At 47.0% G+C, this 14,797-nt stretch overlaps 1 protein-coding gene across 3 annotated transcripts in view; it reads left to right on the top strand.

Annotated features, from left to right (window-relative positions):
- Positions 1–14,797, top strand: part of KCNMB2 (potassium calcium-activated channel subfamily M regulatory beta subunit 2) — a 92,867-nt gene that overhangs the window by 65,867 nt on the left and 12,203 nt on the right. For all 3 annotated transcript variants that reach the window (XM_064721014.1, XM_064721013.1, XM_064721012.1), the window contains exon 2: positions 9,409–9,519. In XM_064721014.1, the coding sequence (XP_064577084.1) occupies positions 9,464–9,519 (56 nt within the window). In that variant the 5' untranslated portion in view covers positions 9,409–9,463. The remainder of the gene's footprint in view (positions 1–9,408; positions 9,520–14,797) is intronic.

The raw sequence follows: 14,797 nt of genomic DNA, 5'->3' as shown, positions 1-14,797 counted from the left end.
AGGTTTCTAATCTGATGTGTCAGGGCTATTCACAACCTCCCTTTAGACATTCTCCTGTGTTCAGAGATCCCCCAGCAGGACCAAGAGACCACTTGTGATGGAGCACAACTTCCAGTCAGATGGAGACACACACTCCAGCTCCTCCTGTTCCTCCAAGCCAGCAGTCTCTGACATTTAGAGCTCAATTATCTGTTCCTTGCATATGTCAGCAGATTTAATACAACATTTTGTCACTGACAGACAGAGAAATTAAACCAGCAGCACAGAGCTAAGCAACTTCCTTGAATCTCCAGGTCACAGTGGCAGGGCTGATCCAGCACTCCCAGACCTCTTCCCTGGTCACTTCTTTGAATCAGATCTTTTAGGAACTTGCCTGCACAACACTAAAGTGCAAAAGGGGTTGCCTGCAGTGGTGAAGGAGCTTCACACCAATACCCAAAGCAGAGATCCAACCTGCTTGCTGGGTGAGCAGTGCAGGCTGGAGCTCCTGTCTGGACCAGGGATGATGCCAGGGAAGAACTTTTGCAAATCCTGTCCTTGCTCTGCTCTGAGTGTCAGTGTCACCCCTGTACCTTTGCAGAGGTCTTTAGTAAGATGTGACAGGAGGAGCTGCAGCAGGGACTGTGCTGGTGCTCACTGCCCATCCCTCAGCAGGGTCTGCCCAGCTCTGCTCTGCTGGATGCTCATAAAATTAAGAATAAGAGCAGACTGATGTATTTTACCACAGAAAATAAAGTCAAACAACAGCTAAAACTGGGGAGGGGAGGGGGGAAAGGGGAGCACAGAAGACAGACCAAAGGCAGCAGAAGAGTTGTATTTATTTTCTAATCCTATCTCTTTTAGTGTCTGTGATGAGCGCTGTAACTAAAGGAATCTAACTGAATTAGAATTTCAATATGTCCTGAGCAGATTGGAGCTGTTTCCATTCATGAGCAGCACGTCCCAGCTGTAATTGCCTGCTTGCTTATCCACACAGCTCTTTACAGCTAATCCAAATGCAGACTCAAAAATAAATAGTGCCAGAGTATTCACTTCCCGCTGGGCAGTGCTTGGAGCTCTCCTCTGCCTTTGCTTTGTTCTGGCTGCTGCTCTCCATGGCACAGGGGCTGCCTCAAAGGAGATAAAGGATGATTGACCTGCTCAAGGAATGAGGTGACAGAAAAGCCACTCCTGCCCTATCTGCCCTGCCTGTTCGTGCCTTTCCTCTGGGTGCTGCTTTCACCAGTTTATCTTTCCCTGCCCTCACCTCCCTCCCCAGCCACATCACTCAAGCAGTATGCTTCTCCTCTGTGGCTTCCCTAAAAGCTGCTGGTGTCCTCTGTGTCCCCAGCAGCACATCACCCTTCCTCCCCTGTGCCCCTGCCCTCAAGCACACCGTCAGTGTTTTAGTGCTGAAGTGAAGCTCTCTCCAGGGACATTTAAAAGCCATGTCCTTCTCAGATCAGCTTCTCTGGAGGGGTGTGAAGCTGAGGCACAGTTGCACAGAGCTGGAAGGGGTGTCCCCAAGGGTGGGAATTGGCACAACCACAAAACAAGGCTCTGCCTTTGCTCTCTGGCATGGGCATCTGTGCATGTCTTGGCTCTCCTCCCTCCTCACTGGTGGAAGGTGGTTGTCCACCATTTTTTAGCCTGGTTTTTCAACTACAACCACCACAGACATCCTGGGAGCCTTTGGCCAGGTCTCAGCAGCCTCTGTGCCTCTGTTCATCACCTCTAAAACAGCACTGCCGACACTCTTGTTTCACACTTTGGGGTGTAAATCCTAGGTCCCTCAGGGAAAGGACATTGGAGTCAGTCTGAGGGCAGGTAACTTCAGCATTGTCAGAGGCATTCAGCTCCCCCTGTGCAACAAATTACTCTTAAAAATACATTTATTAGTATCCAAAACAGCATCCTTTAAGATCTTAAAGCTCAGATTTTTGTGGGGAGAAGGTCATTCCCTTCTGATGACCATCAAAGAGACTGACCTCAGCCTGGAGCAGTGTGCCTCCACTCCATCTCCCTTCTCTCACCCCATCTCCATTTCCCTCTGGGTACATCAGGGCACAGCCATGAGCCACAGAGCCTCTTCCCTGCCTCCCACACGCTCTCATCCAGCCAGTCTGGCCCAGCTCTCGTGGTGCAGTGCAGCACCCAAGGTGATCCATCCCTCTGCAATTGCAGAGGGCTGAGTTCAGATTTAAAGGAGAGCATCCAGTGAGGTAGTGCAGCACTTTCACTGCCTTCCTCCTTCCCCCCCCGGATCCTTCTCCATCAGTGCAACACTGCCTGGTCTTTGGCAGAGCAGATCTCACCGTAAAACTCTCTTGGCTCATCTGGACAGAAGCAAATTGCAGGGAGGTGACCCTGCACTTGCCACTGCTACCCCCTCCCAGAGCCAGCCCCATCTGACAGGCAGATTGTGCCCTTCTCTGGAGCCAGGGAGCAGCTGAGATGAAGAATATAGTGCTTGTCCAATGTGTCACTCGCTACGCAAATTCAAATTCAGCACAGAAAGCTAAAAATGTTTGCAGGATCCTGACAGGCAAAGTGGACAATTATGTTCAGCTGCTCCTCACAAACGTTGATCCTCACGACTGCAACGTGCCAAGAGAGGCATTGCCTCGTGCTTGGATTGCAAACTCACCAGCACCAACACATGAGGATGGGAGCAAGGGCTGGCTCTTCACTCCATGCTCTGCTCCTGGGGATGGTCTGAAGGTGCCAGGTACAGCGGTGGCACCAGCACCTCTCTTGTACCCATGAGGAAACTGAGGCCATAATGCCAGACTGCTCAAGGCAATCAAAAAGCCACCAAAGAAGAGGAGTTGTGAGTCTCTTGCTTGCTCTGGCCTCTCCTTTGTAGCTGACCTGGGACACAGGAATATCTTCAAATTTGCTGCTTCAATCAGCTAAATCAGAATAATAAATAATAACTGAGAATAATAGAGTATGGTCAAAGTGAGTGAAATAAATTGTCACTGGGATAGTAATGTATAGAAGAGGAACTTGGAAAATAAATAAGGAAAAAGAAAATTGGAGAAGGAAGTTAAAGGTAAAAAGATCACAAAGGATAAAGGCTATAAAGTCTGCAGACATGCTGGTGGACTAGGAAGGCAGCTGTTGGTAAAGTGGAAGCCTAGGGATAAGGAGCATAATTAAGTGGCAAGGCTTAAAAGCTTTTCCAAAACAAAGATAGCATTGGAGAGAAAAACATCATGAGATGGAAACCTGGAAGGTTCAGAGGCTACATTGGAATATTTAATTTCAAAGTGTGGACATATTGTTATGTAGCAGAGAGATACAGATACCTCACCCTTTCTGAATACTTCTTTTTCTCCTGTATATAATGGAAAGAGGGAATTAACTGTCAAGAGTGACTTTAAGTATAAAGAAATACTGCCTTAGAAAACATATCCAAATGTCAGTGTGTTCCACACACAATCTGCACCTCTGTGTGATGGCTTCAGCTGTCCCTGATGGCTGCCCCACTCTCCTCCTTTGGACGTGGGATGTTCTAGACATGGCTGTGACACGGGAATCCAGAAGGACCACTCTGTATCCAGGATGTTTCCCTCATTCAACTCAAAACCTGCATGGAGAGCTCAGCTCTGAGCTCTGGGGAGATTTCAGAGCAGGTCAGAAATAGAAGTGAATCATTAATGAAGCATCATTAACCATCAGCCTTCCCATGCTCTGTCAGTACATCAGCAGCAGCTGCCCAGTGTCCGTTCCCCCTTGCCCAGGCTGAAGGTCACCTGCTGGCTGGATCAGGCTGTTGGTGACAATGGGGCTCCTGAGAGGCTGCAGCAAGAGCAGCACTTTGTGTCACTCTGCCCTGCCCCTACCCATCAGCAAAGCTCCCTCACAGAGGCACAAATCCACCCTTTGCTGTTGCTTTTGCTGCTCCTCCATCCAGAGCTGCTGCTGCCAGAGCATTCAATGTTCCCTAAGTGGTGACTGCCTTCTGCTAATGCAGATGCATTTCTTTTGTGAGTTAGCTTCATTGTGTTCTTGGTGTGTGTTTTCTGTCGTGTTTTGGATGCAAACAAGGGTCCTTGGTCCAGTTCTTTTATTCTTTTAAGACCAGGACAGGAAACCTGCTCTGGATCATCTCCTGAATCAGACAGGAGCATCTTAATACAGGAGTTACTTCCACCACTCTGCCTGGGAAACTCTTCCATGCTCTGAGGCACCTAAAAACCAGACTACCCTTCAGTCAGGCTACACTTTACATTAAAAATTCAACAGGCTGTTTTATTTATTCTCCCCTCCTTCATCACACACCACTTTCCCTGTTTTCTGGCTCATCAAAGCCATAAGAGAACATTCTATCACCAGGCAGAAGCATGGGTAAGACCTGTTTGGACACAAAGTCTAATTGCTGATATTCAGTAAATTCACCTCAAAGTGAACTGCCTTCTTGCAGGTTGTCTTTGATGCCTGGCTTCAGTCTCTTCCTTTCCTCATGGGACCACTCAAAAAAGGGTTTATCCAGGCATGAGAGAGACCAAATATTTCCCACCACTCAACAGCCCCTGATCCATCTGCCCAAGAACTGGCACTGGTGCTGTGGGTGCCAAGGGGAGAGGGGTGGCAGGAAAACTTTGGGGTTTCCAGAGAGCTCCCTTGGGGTTTGAATGAATCTCCTGGCTGGGAAATACTGGGATAAAGCATCCAGCATCTGTCAGCATAGAAGTGGGGGATGTGGGTGTATTCACAGAGCTGGGGTGCTCAGTGATTGAATCTTTAGGTGAATGTTTAGCTTTTGTTGCCTTTTGATGAATCAGGGTGTCTTTTATGAGGCAAAATTAATGCAAGTGCTTCTCTTTTTACAGTGGCCACACTGCCCAGGAAATGAAATGTCATAAGGGGAAAAAAGCTCATTAGTTTGGTGCTGTAAATGTTCTCCAAGGTCTCAGAAACCCTGTGATTAACATAAGCATAGGCAGAGGCAATTACAAGCAAACACACATCTAAAACCCAGCTTTCCATCTAAAAACATGGTCTGCAACACCTCTCTTTGGCAGCTCACAGCTGTGGTGACCTAGAGTAAGGGACTTGTCATACCAACCATGACTCAAATTGAAGACAGAGGAAGCAGGGCAGCCAACCCAGGGTGAAGTGAGGACAACAGAGTAATACAGGGTATGTAATATAGTCCCCAAGGTACCAGCTAAGGGATTTTGTGATTTACCCTCAGAATTACATCCTTTTTAATAGAAATTTGAAGCAAATGCTGCCCTGTTGTGTGACGGTGTTCACAGGGGTTTTAGGATTGGGGAAGAGATGAGGATCTGACTCAATGTTTCAAAAGGCTTGATTTATTATTTTATTATATATATTACATTAAAACTATACTAAAAGAATAGAAGAAAAAGTTTCATCAGAAGGCAAGCTAAGAATAGAATAGCAAAGAATGATAACAAAGGTTTGTGGCTCGGGCTCTCTGTCTGAGACAGCTGACAGTGATTGGCCATTAATTACAAACATCCAACATGGGCCAATCACAGATGCACCTGTTGCATTCCACAGCAGCAGATAATCAATATTTACATTTTGTTCCTGAGGCCTCTCAGCTTCTCAGGAGGAAAAATCCTAAGGAAAGGATTTTTCATTAAAGATGTCTGCCACACTGCTGTGTTTTCTTCACACTGAAATCCCCAATCAGGTGGTTGCATGTGGACATGCTGATAGTCCTTAGGACAAGGCAGAATGTTTCTAATTTTCTAAGAGCTGTTTCAAGTCTTCACCTTTCAATAGCTGAAAAAGTGGACATCTTGTCAGGTTTTCTAGTGAGTTCCATGAAATCCACTAGCAGGTAATGCTAAAGAAGTGGATGAGAACAAGAGAAGATGGGAGGAGGGGAACAGCATCACAGACTTGTGTTTGTACCAGACTGTGCACTCTTTACTCTGCATTTCTGCCCTTAGCCTTGAGCATTTACTAGAATAGACCCAGATATGAAGAATGAGGTGTGTTTTGTAAAAAGCAAAGCTTTTCCCCCTTGCCTGTCACTGTGGCAACCGTGTCAAGAGACAACTGCATTGTCTCTTGTGTGTAAATAGTGAAGGAGACAGAGGTGTGCAGGCAAGCTCAGGCAGGAAGCCCAGAGTCCCACCCTGCAAAAGTCACCTCAACTACAGCAATTTTTGGATAACCTGCCCTATAGGAATAACCCCCACAGTCTAAAAAGCAGCTTGAAGCATCTCTTCTCCACTGTTTTTAAGGTATTTTGGTAACTTTAGGTGCTCTGTCTGTTCAAGCAATAACACAACCCACTCTGAATGCAAGGCTGACATCCTGCAGTAATCAGTTGCCCAGGCTGATTACTTGTTGCATAATAAAAATAAGTTGCCAGTAGCTGACTCTGAGAAGCCAGAGGGGGAAAAAACCAAGAAAAAGTAGTGTTATTTGTTTTCCCAGAAAAGAGAAAGGGAGCAGTGAAGAAACATGGGTCACAGAGGCTTATCCAGCAGGGGAGAAAGGCATGGAGGTTTAACTGACCTGGTGCTGTCACAGACATGTTTTATGAAAAATCCTTTCCTTAGGATTTTTCCTCCTGAGAAGCTGATAGGCCTCAGGAACAAAATGTAAACAACGATTATCTGCAGCTGTGGAATGCAACAGGTGCATCTGTGATTGCTCTTTGTCCGTTGGTTTTAATTAATGGCCAATCACAGTCTGGCTGTCTCAGACTCTCAGTCAGACACAAGCTTTCATTATCTTTTTTTTTCTATTCTCTGCAAGCTTTCTGATGAAATCGTTTTTTCTATTCTTTTAGTATAGTTTTTTATATATATGTGTATATATATATATATATATCATAAAATAATAAATCAAGCCTTCTGAAACATGGAGTCAGATCCTCATCTCTTCCCTCATCCTCAGACCCCTGTGAACACTGTCACATTGTGGGGCAGAGCATGCTCATGGAGAACGCAAATTTGGAGGTTATGAATCCTCCAAAGGCCTTCAAAGAAGGGTCCTGGGGAGTTTCTATGGTTGCTGGTGCACAAAAGGTTTTTCCCAAATGTCTAACCCCTGCATAAGGGAGCCATGGGCTTCGGTCACTCATTTGACCTCTGAAGCAGTGTTCTGATGTCATCAGTGTTACAATTTTACACAAAATTAGGTGTGCAATTGTGTGTTAAATAGTGGTGGTTAGCTTGGATTGCTCAACTAACGAAGCAGGCAGCATTAAAGCTGTCACATATGGACAGCTCCAGGGCACTGGCACTGCTAGGGAGTCTGAAATCACTCCCACTTCACTGGGAAGAGAAGCATCCCTCTTCCTTCTCTGGCATCCCCTCAGTGGGACACACCCCCTCACCCAGCTCCCAGCCCAGCAATTTGCTCTGGAGCTTAAAAATCTGATTCCCTGCCCAGGGAGTCCTGCCCAGGTGTCCCTGTCAGCTCAGACAGGTGGCAGAAGCTGCTGATGACCTCTAATGTGTGCCCAAGCTTTGCTTAATTAAGAAAAGGCTCTCTAATAGCATTCACCACCATCTCCTGATGGCTCTGGGACCGCTCAGGCTGTAGCAGCACAACCAGGCTCTCCTGTAGTGCGTGACATCCTAACGAGTGCAATGGCATCATTTAAATAAAGCATAATTTTATTTTCCATCATTAAGGGGCTCAGCCTGGGATAGGCTCAGTCCAGCAGGCACTGTGGCCCTTGGGGAGTTGCTCTGACCCCTCCTGCATGGCCTGGAGCAGAAGCCCCAGCTGGGTGGTCACTGTGGTGCTGTCTGAGGTAATGTGGGTGAAATCTCATCCAGCAGTGTGAGGATTTGGCTCAGGGTGAGTGATTTCACAAGTGAAATTTCTGACCAATACCACTATCAAAACACTTAGCTGTTGGCTATATTAATTAGATCCCAGCAGATGCTACTTCACCTTCTAAACTATAGTTATTTCAGGGAGGTGGTGCCTCATCTTGTTGTTCATTCCCCAATATTTAACTACAGTGGTTGCATGGAAAGAACAGAATTGTTCTTGGCATTCAGACTGCACTGATCACCACAGAATCAGGGAAAGGGCTGGGGGACATTCCCCTCCTTCCTCCTCCCTTCCTCTGGGCCCCCTTCCTGTCCAATTTGCTGCTCACCAACGCAGCCAAAAGCTCCATCAAATATTGCCACCTCTTATTGTAGGCAAGGTCCTTGTCCGCAAGTCCCAGTCCTGAGCCAGCATCTGAGCAGGGCAGGGGTATCCCAGCAGGGAAGGGAATGACAGGAGCACCAGTTTGCCCAGTTTGCCCAGTTTGGCCATCCAGGGTGTGAATTGGGCCTGGGGCTGTGTCCTGGCCCTTGTGGTGGGGGTTCTGGGATGGCTGCAGCTGGAATGCCGAGTCCCTCAGCACCCATCAGCCTGTCTGCACACTGATGAGTTTTGGCTCCTGTCCATATCAGTCTTCCCCTGCAGCCACCTCTACAGTATTTAAGTATTCTCCTGGTTCCCCACTATGCAAATATTGAAATTAGCCCTTTGCATGATGATGGAGACAGTGGCATTAGAGACTTTCTCAGATCATGTGCCTTCTCTGCTGACAGCACCAGCCATCAGGTCTATTTTTCAGTGAGCTAAAGAATGGCCCCCAGTGTATGAAAACTTCACAATGAACTATTTGGTATCTGGAATATTTTTTCCCTTAAGCTTGTATCTGAATGCATTAAAACCACAAAATGTTGTGCTGTGAAAGAAGACAAAATGCAGCCTTCATAGGAATGGCCCAGTTCTCAGAGACCAAGATTTTTAACTGAGACTCAGGAAAACCAGAAGGAATTAAGAAGGGCTACAAGGGGAGCTGTGGCCCCACTAGAAGGTCCAATATGGCCTGAGAGCCTGAGAGAAGGCAACAGATCTCACACCCTGAAATGAAACAAGGAAGTCCTTGGGCAGGGATCTAATTTGCCTTGAGATAGTAATTTCTCCATGGGAAAAGATATCCTTGTCATATCAGTTACACTTCCAGAAAATGCTGCATTTGTATCTCCCTCTTCTGCCCCATTCAGACACCCTGAGAGCCTCACCTTGCAGAGAGCTGCAGAAAACCAAAAACCTGTAATGAGTGTGGATGTGCTTAAACAATAGCCATTTTGTCCCTGAAAAATACTGCCATAAGAACACTGCACACAGCTATTACCTTTCCTTGAACTGCTGATGATTCCTTGCCCATGACATGAATCCTTTGCAGCGTGGAGCAGAGCTAAACCTGATCATCCAGCCTCATCTTTTCCCAGTGAGTGGGGCTAAAATGGGGTTTATTCTCCATTCCAACACACTGGTCTCTCATCTCCATTATTTTGTATCTCATCTCAAGTTAACAAATGTCCATCCTCAGAGCACAGGGGATCTGGCACGCTGGATATGGTGTGCTCTGCCATGTTGGGTGGGCAGTGACAAACATTATCCCTCTTCCCCCAGGTCCTTCCATCGTCCCACTGCAGCGAGCAGAGCCAACCCTGGGCAGCCCTCTAAAATGTTTATTTGGACCAGTGGCCGGGGATCTACATCTTACAGACATGATGAGAAAAGGTAAAGGCACCTGTGCTGATTGTCTCCTATGGGTTTGCATATCAGTGGTGGCACTGGGGATGCAGGAGGGATGCACAGAGTGCCCTCCCTGTGCCCACAGCCCCAGCGCTGCTCCACCAGGCACAGCAGCAGCCCAGCAGTGCCAGGGTTACTCTGCCAAGCCAAAGCAGAGCCCAGGGGCAATGCCAGATGTTGGAGCCCACGAAATTCCTCTGGCTGCCCTGGAGGACTCGAGACCCTGCCAAGGGGCTCAGGGACCTTGGCACAGAGCCGAAGACCCCTGTGCCTTTGATCCTGACCTATGGAAAAACAATTATCAACCTATATATGAAGAATTACAAAACAAAAGAGTTTAAGTAGAATGATAGTTATCACAGGTTGAAAAATAGATTTTTAAGTTTTTAGAATGGGGGTTCAGGAGGCAAGATGGAGGAATCTGGGTGTGTCCAGCCTTTCTCTTTCTTCTTCTTGACCTCCATCTTCTGCTGTGATGTTGGCACTTTAGATTGGTTTAGAGTAGAAGCTCACTGTCTAATGTAGTGATAGGTATTGGGAAGTTATGGTAAATAAATAATGTACATGGAGTTTTTAGTATAAAAAGACAACACCAACTCTGAGGGGCTCAGTGTGCCTCAGCCCAACATGCCAGACAGACCTTGGGGGGGTCAGAGAAAGAATGTTACAGATAAGAAACAATAAACAACCTTGAGAATGAAAACAGAAGAATCCTGACTCCTTCTTCAGCTGCCAGGATGGGAAAAAGAAGCTTGTCCATATCTCAGAGTCACTGTGACCAGCAGAGATCCCAGAGCCAGAGCCATAACCAAAGCCCTCCTTGTTCTCATACACCAGCAGCACACCGTGGCCATCTCTGTGTCAGGTTTGAAAGCACACTAATCCCAGCCACAGCTGTGCATCCCCAGCCCTGAGAAGTGTTCATGCTCTTTGCAGGTGTCCTGCCCCAGCCAGCAGCCACACTGTGCCCCAGGCAGGTCCCTGCCCCACTCCCGAATGATGCTCCAGCTGCCAGGGGTGATTTCTCATTGTGCAGGTGCAGTGTGAGGATGAGCCTGTGTGAGGATGAGCCTGTGTGCAACACCCTGCACAGTACCTGGGGGTTGTTTTAGCATTGCACAGGAGCTGGGGGTTGTTTGGCTGCTTGGAAGAGAGCTGCTGGCTCACCAGCCCACTTGAGTGGTGTTGCTGGAGGGAACAGGCTGAAGGAGATAGGAATAAATGAGTTACTGGATCTCCCAGGGGAGCAGGGAAATGTTCCAAAGAGAAGGGAAGGGAAGGAGAGGTTTGAAGTCCACAGACAAAGGCAGTGCTCAGTTGGGAACAAAAGAAGTTAAATATCAACGATGAAATAATAATTGTCAGTAATGCTCAGACTCATCCTTCCAAAATCCCTCTCCTTTGTAGTAAGATTTGCTGGACAGCTTGTCTTGTCACAACAAGGACACATTTGCCTTTCTTTTCTTTCCTTTGCCCCTTTCCACCTCTCCTTCAGTTCCTCTTGCAGTGACTATTAAATGTAATCACAAAAAATCACACTCCAGTGAAACAAAACCAGATCTCAATGTACCTACAGTGCCAATTAGCAAGACACACTCTTCAGTAATTCTAATGAGACATTACTGTTGACATCTGCTTGGGAATCTGCACTCCTGAATTCAGGCAGCAGAGCTGCCCTCAGGACCCTGAGGTTCTTTGGAGAATTGGCCAATTCTCTGAATGTTTCTGCTAAGGTTGCATAGGTGTTCAGCTCTTGGGTTATCTGATCCCAAACAGATATTTTAAAGACAAAAAGGCCAGCTTTGCAGCATGAACTTTCATTGGAGCTGGTTGTCTAAATGCCTCCTGTACTTCTGCCAGTCTCTTCTTTAATTGAATTTTCCCCAGGCTAATGTCCTTCTGCATTGGAACACTGTCATGGCCCAGGGGTGAGGAGATATCTGCCCACGCTTTGGGCTGCCTGGAAGCTGCTGATTAGCACAGCCTTTGACTCTATCCACACCTTGAAGCCGGGCTGATTAGCTTGGGCTCAGGGCTCACCAGGGTCTGGTCAGCACAAATCCAGGCAGAGCTGATCCCTGCCTGCCCGCAGGAACAGGGAACAGGGAGCAGGATCTCTGTGCCTGCACAGCAGCCATGGTAAATTCACATATCCTGACAAGCCTTTGGGTGGGTTTATTTCCCAAGAGAAGGACTTCTTTGTAGCTTGTGAGTGATTAATAAAATGCGGGAGGGAAAGGGAGGAAAAGAAGATGGAAATAAGAGAGTGCTGATGGCAGCCTGAGGACTGCAGAGGAGAGGTGTGAATGCAGAGCAAGTGCTGCTAGTGGGAGAAACTCATCCTCCAGTGTCTGGCAGTGATTTTAACACATGTAAAGTCACCAGGGCCATCATTATATCAAACAGGTGGTGCCTTTCAGAGAAATGACTCACCTTAAATGACCCTTTCCCAAGAATTTTGTTCTTTAAACTTCAGACAGGAAGATTGTCATATGGATCACCAATTTGTCACCCAATATGTGCTACAGCCGCAGAATTTTGAGGGGTGGCACCATAATATTAACTGTGCTGCAATGAGCCACTTGCTCGAAAGGAATCAAGTATCTCTGAGACATCTCTTTTTGCAGGATCAGCACCAGAATATCTGTATTTCATTGCTGTTTTAGCCATCGATGGTTCTCCAGCTCCACATTTTATGCTTTGGAAAACTCGAGGTCTCATACTTTCTCAGCTGTCAAAGAGGGTCTCCACAACATTACAACCATTGGAAAAACAAAACACTGGTTTGGTTGGTTAGGTTTGGTTAAGTTTTGTCCAGCCTGGTGAGGAAGAAGGGAGGAATTGAGAGAACAAATCTGTTAATATCTATTCTGAGGGCTCCAGCTGTTGCCATAGGTCTACTAGCAAAAACTGGTGCAGCCAAACATACCTGTAAATAAAAATGTAAAGAAGGTGACTTCTGAGCAGAAAAATCCCTGAATAGGGGGAATTCTGCAGGTAAGACACAGGAGTAGTTTCTGACTACTGCATTCAAGGATTTCTGATATCAGTAAATACCTCACCATGAGGTAATTTGAGTGACATCTGCATAACAACAGCTATATCAGAGAAGGGAATGTGAATTCAAAGTCATTGTGAATTATTCAGGCAGGCATCCCTGTCTGACAAGCCCCAGGACTGCGTGGTGCCAGAGGAGGCAATGCCTCCCTCAGTGTCACCCCATGGTCCCTCTGCAAGGGGAGGGCTTTGAAGGTAGGTAATCTGAGTTTATTTGAAATAAATAAAATAATTGCAGGTGCCTGGTTTTTCTAGCTTTCCCATGAGGACATTTAGCACTCTTCACTCATTCTGGAGCAGGAGGTACAGAAGGATCTGCTGAGCACATTGAGAGGGATCCCTGCACTGCTGCTGTGCAGGGACATGGAGAGGGAAATCTCTGCCTGTCCCCAGCAGGCACAGCCATGGCTGAGATCTCAGCCAGTTTTTATCCTCTGAGCAACCTGGCAGAAAGGACAGGGAAATTTAGCAGGGAGAACTTCACTTTGGAAAGGATCAAGGGCACAAAGTCCTTTTGTCCTTGGGGGATTGCTTCCTATTAAATGCCTTTGCAGGGCTCAGGGAGACCTTGTTCTGACAGCTGGGGCCTCTTTAAAAGCCAACAGCCCCTGTGGATGGCATATGGGGACTTATCCCAGGGAAGCACTGGGATTAGATGGAGTCACCTGGTGAGTAGTGCCTGGGGTGCAGTGACCTGTACTGAAACAGCCCAGCAGGCAGCTGGCTGTGGCTGTGCAGCTCTGGGATCCAAAAGCAGCCAGCTAAGCAGGGCATTATTGCAGCTGACCGAGCAGAGGGAGGCCCCTGAGCTGTGCCAGGAGTTCACAGGTAATGAACTCACTCACCCTCCCTGACACAGCTGTGCACTCATGTGCAGGGCACTGCTGTGCCCCAGCGAGGGAGGTGCTGGGACTGCTCTGCTCCGCCCAAATACTGGGCAAAACACATTGTGTTCCCCAAAACAGGGTTCTAAGGGGCAAAAATGTGAAGTTTTGTAGCAGCAGACATTCCCAGTATCACACAAAGAGAATTGGAGAATTGGCACCAGCCCAGCGCAGGCACAAGCATAAGGAGGAGGAGGAGGAGGAGGAGGAGGGGGAGGAGGAGGACGAAGGCTGCTCAGAGCTGTCTCCTGGGCTGTGGCAGGACTGCTGGCATGGGCTGGCATGTGCCACACCATCACCCACCCCAGCAGGGTCACCAGGCTGACTCCAGGCAGGGATTCAGGGGGAAAAGCCCTCAGTGAGGTGCACCAGGCTATCACTTTTCTGTTGTTTGGGGCTTTGAATAAGAAACATATACAAAAGAGCTGTGCTCCAAGCCTGACCTCTGAGGCAGAGCTTTCTTTAGGTTTATTTCCTGTGGTGGGTGAGCTTGGAGGATGCACCTGGCAGGTGCTCACCAGTCACCTTTGCCAGGTGCTCATTTTCACTACACATCCTTCAGTCCCTCCTTTTTTTTACCTCTGATGGTGTGTTCCTTGGCTAAGGGCCACATGGGAAGCACTTGTAACCAATCCCAATTAGTTATTTGTTTTCAGATTGTCCATTTGTATCCCTTTTATGTCCAATGGCATTAGTGAGTGATTGCACTGGGCCTGTTTTATGCCTCCACGTTGCCATAAGTTATGCTGTGTGATGGTTTAATGTGCTGGAACTGCACGACAATCTCTGCCTTCCTGCCTGCTTCCATTTGGGAGCAATGCAAATCTGAATGGCAGCAGTTAAATACAGTTTGATAAATAATAATAGAAAAGTAGCACTAGATTATTACTCTACATTACTTCTTTGAAGGCAATTGCATCTGCCAGTTTACAATATATTATTTTTTTTCCCGAACAGCAGAGGAAAACTTGACAGGCAGAATTATCATTTCATTTCCAAACAGGAAAATACTGACAAGCTCTAAAGAATGGTTTTGAAGAGAAACATGGACACCTAAAGATGTAAACTGCAGTTGGATAAAGGGTTGTTAGGTACAGAAGACTATTGACTGCAGTACTGTCTAAGCAACATTTTTGCTATAAAACCCCACACCATATGTGCTTTTCCTGGCTGTGACTCATCATCTAAATACAAATTCAATTCCAGTCTCAGGGAGTCTATGATTAAACATATTTTTTGCTGTTGCATCTACTGTGTTTATGTGTGATTTCACATCTGTCTTATCTCTATTTCTTTATCCTCAATAGCCAACGTAAGTTCTC

This window comes from Zonotrichia leucophrys, chromosome 9, assembly GCF_028769735.1.
Source record: "Zonotrichia leucophrys gambelii isolate GWCS_2022_RI chromosome 9, RI_Zleu_2.0, whole genome shotgun sequence".
Taxonomy (NCBI): Eukaryota; Metazoa; Chordata; class Aves; order Passeriformes; family Passerellidae; genus Zonotrichia; species Zonotrichia leucophrys.
This window is presented reverse-complemented; position numbering and strand designations above follow the sequence as displayed.